General features: G+C 36.8%; 2 protein-coding genes across 4 annotated transcripts in view; one reads left to right on the top strand and one right to left on the bottom strand.

Moving 5' to 3' along the window:
* LOC103216306 (histone H3.3A-like) overlaps positions 1–14,114 on the top strand; it is an 85,316-nt gene that overhangs the window by 47,120 nt on the left and 24,082 nt on the right. The gene's annotated exons all lie outside the window — the stretch shown is intronic.
* The window catches only part of LOC103216805 (cytochrome P450 2C3-like), a 42,638-nt gene that overhangs the window by 8,169 nt on the left and 20,355 nt on the right, over positions 1–14,114 (bottom strand). Inside the window, exons 2-7 of one of the 3 annotated variants that reach the window (XM_073019188.1) lie at positions 12,284–12,383; positions 8,012–8,174; positions 4,850–4,999; positions 2,952–3,112; positions 1,215–1,388; positions 140–281 (exon numbers count right to left, since the gene is read on the bottom strand). In XM_073019188.1, the coding sequence (XP_072875289.1) occupies positions 140–281; positions 1,215–1,388; positions 2,952–3,112; positions 4,850–4,999; positions 8,012–8,174; positions 12,284–12,286 (793 nt within the window). In that variant the 5' untranslated portion in view covers positions 12,287–12,383. Of the gene's footprint in view, positions 1–139; positions 282–1,214; positions 1,389–2,951; positions 3,113–4,849; positions 5,000–8,011; positions 8,175–12,283; positions 12,467–14,114 lie in introns of those variants that run through there. The other 2 variants (XM_073019187.1, XM_073019189.1) reach the window with 2 other exon arrangements.

A 14,114-nucleotide genomic window follows, 5' to 3' on the forward strand; every position in this document is an offset into this window, starting at 1 on the left:
TCCACCCAATGGTAGGTAGATGTACTAATGATGAGAAATTTTGTTGTACCTTGTGTTGGCAGGTAAATTGTGGGGTGGTTATCAGTATTTTCTGTCCGCTTCTACCTGAAATTTGATCCTGCCCATCATCTGTTCATACCTGAGATCTCAGGGTGCTTCAGCAGGAGCAACAGTCCATATCTCATTGTGGTGCTTGTTGTCTCTGTTCCTGCACTAAACATATCCCATATAGTAGCAACCAAGTTGTCCATGGTAAATTCAGACTCTTTATTGTGTTTTTCCTAGCAATGACATGTTACAATTACTTAATAAAAAGCTTTTCAAGTAACACTATACTATTCAGTACAACATCAGTACCTGGCTAATTAAGCCAGACTTTAGAGTGTGCTATGGGTGAAGATAATATTAGGTGAACTGTTAGAATTGCTTCAAATTTAAAATAGCATCGGACTCACAAACATTCAAGTACTTTCTGAATCTTCAATTTCTAACCCACTAGAGCCAGTCAGTTCCTTTGTAATTTTTTAAACATACTTTTGATTAAGTCATCACTGCTAATCACTGTCAACTCTAGCATCTAATGTCTATTTCATCATGTCTAATTTTTCATTCATGTTTCTTGAACTAATCACACCCAAACTACAGCAGTATTTACAACTCCATCAGTCATTACACCCAAGACTGCTCTTCAATTACAATCATTATAGCCTCTTTGAACATTTCACAAACTTGATTACTATACTCATCATCTCCTGGATCTATTTTCTCCTCCCTGTTTAAGTTAGAGTTTCCTCAAACCTACCTCATCTGTAAATGAATATATCTTAGAGATTTCCCAAAAGTAAGCCTGTCTGGGTTTCTATCCATTCCTGTGTTCCCTCATTTGTTACACCTTCTCTTCACAGAACCATGATATGTTATCATCAGTCTTGAATGGATGTATGCGTGTGTGTGTTTGCATATTTTGATCTGCCCCCAGATAAAGAACCAGCTTTAACATGGTAAACATAAAGCCTAAGTCTCTTAGGGTGAGAACTTAGAAATATCCAGAGACACGCAATATGGCTTACACAGGTAATATGTTGCATAAACAATTAATACACTTTAGGATACAGCATTTGTTTTCATATCTCAGTTTCACCGGGAAAATCAAAGCATATCAATGAGTCACAACACCCACAAAGATAAAGTAGCAAATCAGAATTACATTGTACCTTTTCCATTCGAATCAGAAAATAGTCAATAAAGTCTCGAGGGTTATTGATGTCCAGAGACTCCTGATGTTCTTTTACTTTCTCCAAAATAAAACTTCTTTGGAGAGCATAATTTTTAAATATCACATTATGACTTCCTGGGAGAACTCGTAAAAAGGGGAAAGCATTGTAGAGCTGAAAGAAGAAAGAATCCATCATTAATTCATTCACCAAACACTGGTCCTTATCATTTATCAGACACTGGTTATATGCTAAGTAGATAAAGATGAATAGACATGCTTCCTGCACAGGAATGCATTCTGAATTTGAAGGAGAGAGCACTGAAAAAGTAGGCAGAGACAGTATGCACAAGTTACAAAGCAACTTCAAGGCCAATCACATTGATTTCCTAACCATAACTCTCTGAAGGAAGTCAGGAAATAACCCCTGTTGTCACCTCTCTTTAGATGAGGAAATTGAAGTTCATAAGGTTAATCAACAATTTGAAGACACCAAATTAGTGATCTCGGAGCTAATACCCTGTGTTTGCACCAGTATACACAATATATGTTTTACCAGGGGATACTCTAAAAATTTTGAAGACTCATACTCATTTGTGGTAATGAAGAAACAGTACATCTGAAAGATTAAGAAAGTGCCCAAATCACTTAGCGTATACATATGTATAAAAAACACAAACACACACATATACATATATATATAATTTAAATATTCCACCCCAAAGAATGTGCATATTTTCCTGACTCATGTTTTTGCTGGTCCTAGAGCTTACAGAACATGCTTTAATTTAGACAACACCCTAATGACCTAATACCCTTGGAACGCATCAACATAATATATTCAGGTTTGTAGCTTAAATCAAACTAGATACAGAAGCAGGAATCAGAAATTCTAGATTCTAGATTTTGATGTTCATTGTCTTAGCTAGGCTATTTTGAAAAATATGCCTAATAGCTCTGGATCAGTTTCCCATTCCAGTAAATAAGAGACATTAGATTATTTTTTCTCTAGGGTCCTTTGAAGGTAGGTCACATCAGGAACTTATGATCAGTATAGAATTTTAGTTGTTAGTGATTGTAAAACATAGGTTACTGACATTTTCTGACCGTGTACTTTAATAAGAAATACATCTTAAATCACTACCCTCTATATCTGAGGATCTTAAAAAAACAACAAAAAAGTTTTATCCAAACAAATGTTGCTATAAATGTAGCACTCTGAGATTATGTATTTTTTTCTATTCTACATTACTTCATGTTTTCAATTTTATTGCATCACATTAGATTGATTTGATAACTCACTAATGTGTTGCAAATGATAGTTTGATAAGCATTGCTTTGGACATTTTTTTTTTTTTTAGACGGAGTCTCGCTCTGTCGCCCAGGCTGGAGTGCAGTGGCTGGATCTCAGCTCACTGCAAGCTCCGCCTCCCGGGTTTACGCCATTCTCCTGCCTCAGCCTCCCGAGTAGCTGGGACTACAGGCGCCCGCCACCTCGCCCGGCTAGTTTTTTGTATTTTTTAGTAGAGACGGGGTTTCACCGTGTTAGCCAGGATGGTCTCGATCTCCTGACCTCATGATCCGCCCGTCTCAGCCTCCCAAAGTGCTGGGACTACAGGCTTGAGCCACCGTGCCCGGCACTTTGGACATTTTTAAATAGGGCAGAGAGATGGGGTAGGCATGAGCTATAGATGAGCTTGAAAACTATTACACATTCTAAAAAGAACCTTGGCCTTACCTGTATCCAGGGGGTGCTCACAGTTTCAAAGTTTTCATTAAAATACTTCATCAAGGTTAGAAATTTCTGATCCCTGTAATCAAAACGATTCTGGAAAATGATGGAGCTGATGACATTACAGGGAACACAACCCAGAAGAAAAGTGGGATCACAGGGAGATGCTACAAACAATACCAGTCAGAAGTTAAAACACAATTTTCATATAAATCTAAAATTGACTGCTTAAAATAATTGGAAATGATTGATTTCTAAGATGTTTCCGTAATAGAAACTACCTGGACATGCCACCACTACTATAAACTTGAAATGCCTAAAAAAAAAAAAAAAAGGTACGTAACAGTTCCCTCTGTTAGCACAAATAGATAGATTAAGCCACCCAAGCCCTGACCTGCACACAGGAAACTTCAACCCAGCCCTAAACCCTAATTGCCATGAAAACCTCATGCCACTATCCTCCTGCTGCTCTTTCAGTGTCATTTGGGACCTGGTTGGGTGTCAGCCTGATCTTCATTGAAAGCAACATTATGTGAGTAATAAACCTTTCATATCCTATTGGTGTTTGTGTGGCATCCCTATTGTAATCATCTAAACCAGATTTTGGATGATAGGTAGGTCCCTCCTGCCTCTGTGTGGTGACAACACCACAACTCTAGAAAGACAATGCAAGCTCAGATCAAAAATTAGAAGTTATTATGTAAATTAGCTCTCCTCAACCTGTGGAAATAACTTAAAACTGTTAGTGTTATTAGTGATGAAATGGGCTTCCCCAAGAGTGTGAGGTCCCTACAACAAAGTGGAATCAAGTAGATTTTGGATGACTAAAGGTCAGGGAGTTGAGAGAAGGTAATAGTCACCACAGGAAAAGTTGAACGAGTTAATAACAAGTTCTGCTTCAATACAAATTAAGGATACAAATAATTTCACAGATAATATGTGCCAAAATTCAATATTCATTGCTTGACTAATTCTATTTCCAAATTTTATTCAAAGAAAGTAGTCAGAGATTTACAATAATTAATATGGGTTGCACTTTTGTATATTAAGAGCAGGAAAAACTAGAATCAACCTATCTGGCCAAAACAGAGGATTAGTTAAATAAACCCTGGTGTGTCCAACATAAAGGACTAGTGTACTATCCAGCTAATACTGTTCTTGAAAAACATTTAAAAGTTAAACACACAAAAAAATTCATTCAATACATGACATTATAAAACCACATATATCTTATGATCTTACCCCTTGCTTGTCCTGCCTGGACCTTTCTCTTCCACCTCCTCTCCCAGCCCTGCAAGTGCACACACACATCTATGCACCGCAGAGATCTGTGCTGCTGCAGTACCGTCTCTTCATATCCACACTCTATTACGAGGGGCGGATGGCAGCCCCACACTTTGGTGGTAGTTGGCAACCCCTGTATTGTTCTTAAACACTTTACTAGAAAAGTTACCTAATTTTTTAAGCATATGTGGCCAAGACTGATAGCTGATTGCCAAAATCCGTGTTCTTTTCTTCCTGTGCACAGAGTAAACCACATTTTCCAGCTTCTCTGGCAGTTAAGTGTGGCCCTGTTACTAAGTGGCACACATGAGAGACGTTACGTGTGCCACTTCTATGCCTGGCCTAAAGTATTTGCTTTTTAACTTGCTCTTTTCTCCTTCCTGTATCACACAGAGATATGAATCATTGATGATATTGAAAGACATTTGCTGAAGATATCAAAGCCCAATTAACCTGGTACCTAAAAAGACTGTTACTCCAAACACTTCACCTCCTAATTACTGTCATGTGAGCAAAAAGTAAACTACGATACTTCAGCCATCATCATATTTTGTAGTCTATTTACAATACCATTTGTTCTACCCAAACTATTAGTGTTAATTATATGAAGAAATAAACACCATTGGTTTTTTTTAATGCTTCCACCAGACACAAGGCTTCCTCTTGAATTCGGTCTTCAATTGTTTTCTTCCCCATTCCCATATTCCTCAAAACCATGAGAGAGAAACGCCGGATTTGCTTCCATCTTTCTCCATTGCTAAAAATAACTCCTATCAACACAAAAGAAAAAACAGAGAGAGAAAATATTATTCATTGTCATGAATACAAGCTGACAGTTCTCATCTTGGGAGCTGATATTGACATTTCAGCAGGATGTAAATATAATGGTGTCAGCTTCAGGGATTCACATTGAGCCCTTCATCACACCTGCCTCCTCTTTGAACCCAAACTACTATTTAATGGTCAGGATTCTTAATTTTGCATATTGCTAAACTATTCTTAATCCACCAGCTGCACTAAACCTCAGAATAATTCTGTAAACTGAAGGCTTTGTCCCATTTTACGGGATGCTAAAAATCATAAAGGCAAAATGCTTGCTCATGATCCTGCAGCAATAAACATGGTGAGTCCTGGTCATAGCTTAAATTTTCAGGGCTGGCTTTTCAAATTGTAAGTTAATTTTAAGAGAAATAACAAGAGGAGGGAATTATCAGGAGAATGTGAGACAGCACTTTTTCATTGGAAGATATCTCCTGATAATCATTTCTCAGATAAGGGGTACAGTCATTAAACAGACAGCTAGTCTCATTTCAACATTTCCCCTCTATTTGTTAAATCTTTCCCATGAAATATGGAAGGAAACATCAAAGAAGTTCAATATTAGGCTGCCAGAGTCAAGACCAGATCAAGGGGAAAAAATAGGCTCACAGGAAACATTTCCAGGAAGCCTCTTAGAAAACAGTGCAGAAGAACCCGCATCTCCAAGACAATCCTAAGTCAAAAGAACAAAGCTGGAGGCATCACGCTACCTGACTTCAAACTATACTACAAGGCTACAGTAACCAAAACAGCATGGTACTGGTACCAAAACAGAGATATAGACCAATGGAACAGAACGGAGTCCTCAGAAATAATACCACAAATCTACAGCCATCTGACCTTGGACAAATCTGAGAGAAACAAGAAATGGGGAAAGGATTCCCTATTTAATAAATGGTGCTGGGAAAATTGGCTAGTCATAAGTAGAAAGCTGAAACTGGATCCTTTCCTTACTCCTTATACGAAAATTAATTCAAGATGGATTAGAGACTTAAATGTTAGACCTAATACCATAAAAACCCTAGAGGAAAACCTAGGTAGTACCATTCAGGACATAGGCATGAGCAAAGACTTCATGTCTAAAACACCAAAAGCAACGGCAGCAAAAGCCAAAATTGACAAATGGGATCTCATTAAACTAAAGAGCTTCTGCACAGCAAAAGAAACTACCATCAGAGTGAACAGGCAACCTACAGAATGGGAGAAAATTTTTGCAATCTACTCATCTGACAAAGGGCTAATATCCAGAACCTACAAAGAACTCAATCAAATTTACAAGAAAAAAACAAACAACCCCATCAAAAAGTGGGCAAAGGATATGAACAGACATTTCTCATAAGAAGACATTCATACAGCCAACAGACACATGAAAAAATGCTCATCATCACTGGCCATCAGAGAAATGCAAATCAAAACCACAATGAGATACCATCTCACACCAGTTAGAATGGCGATCATTAAAAAGTCAGGAAACAACAGGTGCTGGAGAGGATGTGGAGAAATAGGAACACTTTTACACTGTTGGTGGGATTGTAAACTAGTTCAACCATTATGGAAAACATTATGGCGATTCCTCAAGGATCTAGAACTAGATGTACCATATGACCCAGCCATCCCATTACTGGGTATATACCCAAAGGATTATAAGTCATGCTGCTATAAAGACATATGCACACGTATGTTTATTGTGGCACTATTCACAATAGCAAAGACTTGCAATCAACCCAAATGTCCATCAGTGACAGACTGGATTAAGAAAATGTGGCACATGTACACCATGGAATACTATGCAGCCATAAAAAAGGATGAGTTTGTGTCTTTTGTAGAGACATGGATGCAGCTGGAAACCATCATTCTTAGCAAACTATCACAGGAACAGAAAACCAAACACCGCATGTTCTCACTCATAGGTGGGAACTGAACAACGAGATCACTTGGACTCAGGAAGGGGAACATCACACACCGGGGCCTATCATGGGGAGGGGGGAGGGGGGAGGGATTGCATTGGGAGTTATACCTGATGTAAATGACGAGTTGATGGGTGCTGACGAGTTGATGGGTGCAGTACACCAACATGGCACAAGTATACATATGTAACAAACCTGCACATTATGCACATGTACCCTAGAACTTAAAGTATAATAATAATAAATAAATAAATAAATTTAAAAATAAATAAATAAATAAAGGGGCTGACATGATAAAAAAAAGAAAAAAAAAGAAAACAGTGCAGAAGAAGTCAGAACTCCGTTCAGGTCATATCTCTGTTTGCCAGAACCCTGTGATCCACCAGAAGACTTGATAGTTTAAGGCTAGCTCCAAAAACAAATAAAAGAAATTTCCAGCACTTAATCAAAAAAACTTTTTCTAATATCAATTCTGATACATACTCATACTCTGATCATGTTTCTCCATGATGTTTTCAGAACATACGTTTGCTTTATGCTTTGTCTTCTGTTGTATTCTAATATTGCTCATGCTTTTTTAGAATCATATTTGAAGGTGAGGATAGAAATATTCCAAACTCATGTGGTTCCATGCACACTATTCAAGCTTCCTAAAATAATCTCTGGGTATCCATGACTAAGACCTGGCAGCAAAATATTTGGTGAATAAGATAACTCGGTAATATTCCTTCTCTCTCTCATCTCTCTATTGCTTTTCTATTTTTTCAACTGACTATAATTTATGATGAACTTCTCTTTGTAACAAATTCGTGAAAAATTAGTGGCTAGATGGCTTGTTATCATGAATATAATGTTTAACAGGGACATTGTGTCACTTTCACGGATTTTAAATATAGATTAATGATTGTTTATAGAAAAATTATTCTTAGCCTCAGGTAGAAAATATGAAAAGTGTGTTTCATAAATTTTTTTAATACTTACGATTTCTCAATTTCTTCAAATTTTTCAAATTTTTACAACTTACAGACCCACACACATACCCCAAGGGAAGCATACCGAATCCTTGGGTAATTTTTTCTGCCACTGGAAAACTCCCTCGGCCAGAAAATACTTCTCCCTGATCAATCAGTGCTTCCTTAATTGCTTCGTATCCATGCAACACCACAGTGGGCTTCATGCCAAAATAAACAGTGAGCACAGGGCCATAATCTTTTGATAGCTGCAAAAAGAATAGCAGATGCAAATAAAGTGTAAATTTCAAAAATAAAATGTAGGTAGCTTAGGGAAACATTTTTAAACTTGCCAGAAAGATGTTTTAATACTTCTCCACCAATTATATAAAATTTAATTCTTTAGAATCAATTATTTGATAAGAAAAAAGTATTTGAATAGTAATTATCATCACTTTATTAGTAATAATTCTATTAGTGTTAGTATCAGCTTCAATATTTATTTCTTGTTCAGCCCCTACTATATCACAGGGGCTATATTATACATTTTGGTCCTATTATTTTATTAAATTTTTATGTCAAACTAATAATTGTACCAACTTTCTCCTATCTTCTTACAATTACAGTAAATTCTGTGTTTCTTCTTTGGGTTAAGGGAAGTCCATCTAATTTGCTTCATGTGTAGTCTAATAATTGTCCATCATTGTTCATTCTTGATAAATTTACTTTAGCACGAGACACTGCCATATTTTTATAATGTATGATAACATAGGAGTGTGGTCATACATATTTCCCACCTTCACTCAAAGCTAGATGCAGCCATGTGACTCAGTTTCCATGAACTCATGTAAGCACAGTGCTGTGATAAAATTCGACATTTGTGCATAACAGACAATTGCTTCCCCTTCATTTCTGCCCCTACCCATGGGTTGAAATAATAGCATGGAGATGTCCCTACTATGACCATGCAAATGAGAAAAATAGTCTAGAGGCAGAAGATACTAGAACTACAAAGATTGAAAAAAAAACAAAACTGGTTCTCTTAATGGCATCATGGAGGAGAGGCAAGCTGACAGCGAGCACCTAGAGTTTCTTGTGTGAGATAGAAATAATCTCCTATCTTCTTTCAGCATCATCTTTCTGTAATATCAGCTTATGTGGTATCCTAAATGATATGGGACTTACAATATTTCAACTTTTCTATTGTAGAACTTTTTTTGCCGACCTAAAAATTCATTCTACAAACTATAGTGACCTTTTCACAAGGAAGATGTTAACCTGACTGTCCTTTAAGCATGTTAATGGTATCACATTGCTCTTTTTTCCTTTCGTTTTTTTTTGAGACGGAGTTTCACTCTTATTGCCCAGGCTAGACTGCAATGGTAGGATCTCTGCTCACCGCAACCTCCACCGCCCGAGTTCAAGCGATTCTCCTGTCTCAGTCTCCCAAGTAGCTGGGATTACAGGCATATGCCACCATGCCCTGCAAATTTTTTACTGTTAGTGGAGACGGGTTTTCTCCATGTTGGTCAGGCTGGTCTCGAACTCCCGACCTCAGGTGATCCTCCTGCCTCCACTTCCCAAAGTGCTGGGATTACAGGTGTGAGCCACCAGGCTCGGCCTATATTGATCTTATGATAAAAACAAGTGTTTTTTACATCCTTGCACGGCCTGCATATCTTGTCCCCTGCTTCCCTCTCTACTCTCAGCTTGTACCATATTCTTACTTACTCTCTGAACTACAAACACTTTTGTCCTCTTTTCAGGGTCTTAGGGAGAGAAGTGTAAATCAAAAATAAAATTCAAAGCACCCCTCTCCCCGCCAGCTGGCCCCACTCCCTTACCACCAGCAATTTAAACAGCCTTCCTCCTCTAGGTCAGGACCCTCCAAATTTAACCTGAAAAACTGATTCATGCCATCATGGGAAAGGGGCATTGAACATGCCTCATTATGCCCTCTTCCCTTTTGGAATTCATGAAAAGTTGCCCAACATTTAACATTAACACAGACCTTAACTCTGATAAGAAACAATTACAAACTATTCTCTCTGAAGACTGCTGCCTGGAAGCTTCATCTGCATGATAAAACCTTGGTCCCCACAACTCTTATCATAACGCAGACATTCCTCTCTATTAACAATAACTCTTTCACCCAATCATCAATCACAAAATTTTAAAATCTGGATATCATGGAAGCAACCCCTCTCCCACTGCTTCGAGTTGTCCCACCTTTCTGGGACAAACCAATGTAGATCTTAAATGTATTGACAGGAGTCTCATGTTTACATACTCAAACGTATAAATGTATAAAACCAAACTATGCCCTGACCACCACAGGCTCATATTCTTGGGGTCTCCTGAAAGCTGTATCGTGGGTCATAGTCACTCACATTTGCTCAGAATAAATCTCTTCAAGTATTTTGCAGTTTGACTGTTTTCATCAACAGAAGCAATTCTCCCCCAGATTGAAAACATGTGAAATTGGATTTTGTTGATATTTGATATGTTTAATTCCTAATCATTCTTACGATTATCAGCTCCAACTTCAATTACTCAGAGAATCCTTTGCTGAATGCCTGAATGCTGCTCTAACAGTTAGTCCCTTGAAATCACATGGTCTCTTTCTACCATGTCCCTGTTACACAGTGTGTAATCATACCTTTACTTGCATTGTTGTTTCATAAATATATTCCTATCCTCTAAACTGTAAGTTCCTTAATGATAGGGTCACTTTAAATTTTCTTTCGCCATTGAAACTCACATGCACCATGTAAAGAGGTATTTAATTACTTCTAGAAAATGTGGTGTACTTAAGTAACCTGTGCAAAATCTTTCTTATTTACATCTTCAAGAAATGGAAATTAAAGCGAAGAGAGGTTTTAATCCTGCTTAAATCTGTGAATTTAAATAATCAATAGATGAGCTGGGGTGCTGACACAATCTCTTTAAATTCAAAGCCAAGGCATAGGAAGAATGAGCTTCCAGAAGCAGTATTCCAGTAACTGGCTTTCTTAAGAGAAAGACAGATTCCAGATCATTCTTCAGGCTTTAGAGAGCAACTGCTATGTAAACAACTTGCAGTAGAGAAGCTACTCATTTATTGAGAACTACAGTATGAAATATGAAAGATCTGAACTCTTAGTAATTCCCTTGATTTCAATTCATATATGCTTTATGAAAATGTGGTGCTGTGACACTGTAAATCGGTACTTATTTAAAAACCAAAAGCTGTTCCATTTTCACTAGCATTTACCAAAGAAGAGTTAAAGCAACCTGGATTACAATATCAACAAAGAATTTGTGCTCCTGGCAATGTCAACAATCATAACATGGATCAATGATCTTAGTAATGTTCCACTGGTGGCAGGAATGACTCACATCTTGAGCAACTACTGCCGTGTTGAACTGCTGATAAACTTTGACGTCAATAAGGAATTATGAAAAACATTTTCTTCACAAACAACTGGGCTCTCAACAATATACAAGAAAACTTTGTATATATCTGATTCAAATATGCAAATTCACTCTTGTACTAATGACTGATGATGCATTATTTGTTTAATCTACCAATGAAGAAATCTGACAATTTATATAATTGAAACGAGTTCCTATATAAATGGAAGCCCCCATATTCCTTGCATAAAATGAATTTCTCTTCCTTGTTCTTTGTTCTCAAACTCAACTTTCTTGTTCTCCATGCCTCCTTGCCCGTAGTTACTTTCCTGTCAGCTCTAATCAATAACTCACCTCTGTTTACTTAGTTACCCACTCTGCACCCATTCCACCCTTTGAAACTTCATGGCCCACCACTGTAATTCACATCTCCCTTCCCTTCCTTATTTAAGAAAATATTCACAAATAGCTAATCAGGTCAGCTTAGATTGTGTGGTCTGACTGTAGTCCATGGGGTGAGTGACACAGAGGTAGAGACTACATGGTAGAGATAAAACCTCCTTCTCTCCTTTGTTCAGTATACTCTTGTGATCGTGACTGATGCAGGCAGCACCCTTCTGAAGAAGTAAATTGCCTTGCTGAGAAAACTTTTGCCTGAGTGCTAGTTTCACTTTGTGGCACAAAGCATTTATCTCCAACATTTCTCTTAGGTGATACAGTCTATAATTGCTTTCCAGTTGAAACATCCGTTGTGGAGTAAACACTTATTTGCCTCAAACTTGCTGATTTCTTCATTTCTTTTGGATGTACCGATTGCATGTTCTTCTACATGTCTACATTATAAAGGCATATCTGGGTGTCTAATAGACACATCTCTATAAAGGCATCTCTTTAAAACTTGGTATCTGGGGACATATATTGCTGAGTTATGGGGATATCTGACTTACTCACTGCACAAAAATAAAGGAAAATTAGTCATACTTACCATTCTTATGGATTTGCTGATGTTCTTAGTATTTAACTGTAGAATATTTCCAATAATGGGGAGAGGAGTTGGGCCAGGTGGAAGCTTCCCTTTGGCATAGCTTCGGTTCCACAGAGAAAGAAGAATCAGACAAGAAAGACAAATCACCAGGATGATGAAGAGATCCATTGATGGGCTCTTTGAAAACGCAGTTGAAAGCTAAGAATCTAAAGATTTTGTAAACCAAAGTGCAAGCTCCTCACCAATTATGTACTAAGACTTTGAACTTTGGATGATTGATTTTTTTTATCTTTAGTACACCTTGAACTGCTGGTAGAAGTAAAAACAAAAATTAATTTAATATTGATTAGTTCTTAAGTTTAACCTAAAATTGTAACTAAATGATAACCTTCACTTCTGCAAAAGCAAGAAATAATAAAATCAAAATTAATAGAAAGAAGAAAATAATAAACCTCAGCACAGAAATAAATGCAATAGAGACTGAGAAGTAATTTAAAACATAAAAAAAATAATTGGTATTTGAAAAGAAAAAAGAAAATTGATGAACTTTTAGCAAGAATACTGAAGTAAAAAGTGAGAAGACTCAAATAAAATCAAAGATAAAAAAGAGACATTCATATAATATTAAAGAAATACAAAGGATCACAAGAAGCTGTTATGAACAACTATATGTAACTAAATTTAATAAAAGAATAATTGGATAAATTTCCAGAGACATACAACCTTCTAATATTAAATTATGAGGAAATAGAAAATATAACAGATAAATATAGAGTGAGAAAATTAAATCAGTACAGAAAGCTATTGCATCAAAAGAAAGCCCAGAATATGATAGCTTAACTACAGAATTCTGCCAAACATTTACAGAATTAAATATTAATTCCTCTCAAACTATTCTAGAATTAAAAGAAAAAATATTTCCAAACTAATTTTGCAAAGTTAGCATAACCTGATTGCAAAACCAAACAAGAACACACACATACACACAAACTACACACCAATATATCTAATAAATGTTGATATAAAAATCCTTAAAAGACACTAGCAAAGCAAATTCGACAACACACTGAAAAGAATATTCACTATGATCAAGTTGGATTCATGCCAGATATGCCACAATGGCTTATCATAGGGAAAAAAAAATATGATACATCATATTGAAAGAAAGAAACACATATTAAAATTAAAATTAGAAAAAGACATATTAAAAGAAAGAAAGAAAGATTGCCCTAGCCAGAACTCCCAATACTATGATGAATAGGAGTGGTGATAGAGGGCATCTTTTCTTGTTTCAGTTTTCAAAGGGAATGCTACAAGTTTTTGCCCATTCAGTATGATATTGGCTGTGTGTTTGTAATAATCAGCTCTTATTATTTTGAGATATGCTCCATCAATACCTACTTTATTGAGAATTTTTAGCATGAAGGGCTGTTGATTTTGTCAAAGGACTTTTCTGCATCTATTGAGATATCCATGTGGTTTTTGTCACTGGTTCTGTTTATGCGATAGATTACGTTTATTGATTTGCATATGTTGAACCAGCCTTGCATCTCAGGGATGAAGCCAACTTGATCGTGGAGGATAAGCTTTTTGATGTGCTGCTGGATTCAGTTTGCCAGTATTTTATTGAGGATTTTTACTTCAATGTTTATCAGGGATATTGGCCTATAATTCTTATTTTTTTGTTGTGTCTCTGACAGGCTTAGGTATCAGGATGACATTGGCCTCATAAAATGAGTTAGGGAAGATTCCCTCAATTTCTATTGATTGGAATAGTTTCAGAAGGAATGGTGCCAGCTCCTCTTCGTACCTCTGGTAGAATTCGGCTGTG

This window comes from Chlorocebus sabaeus, chromosome 9 (assembly GCF_047675955.1).
Source record: "Chlorocebus sabaeus isolate Y175 chromosome 9, mChlSab1.0.hap1, whole genome shotgun sequence".
NCBI classification, from domain to species: Eukaryota; Metazoa; Chordata; class Mammalia; order Primates; family Cercopithecidae; genus Chlorocebus; species Chlorocebus sabaeus.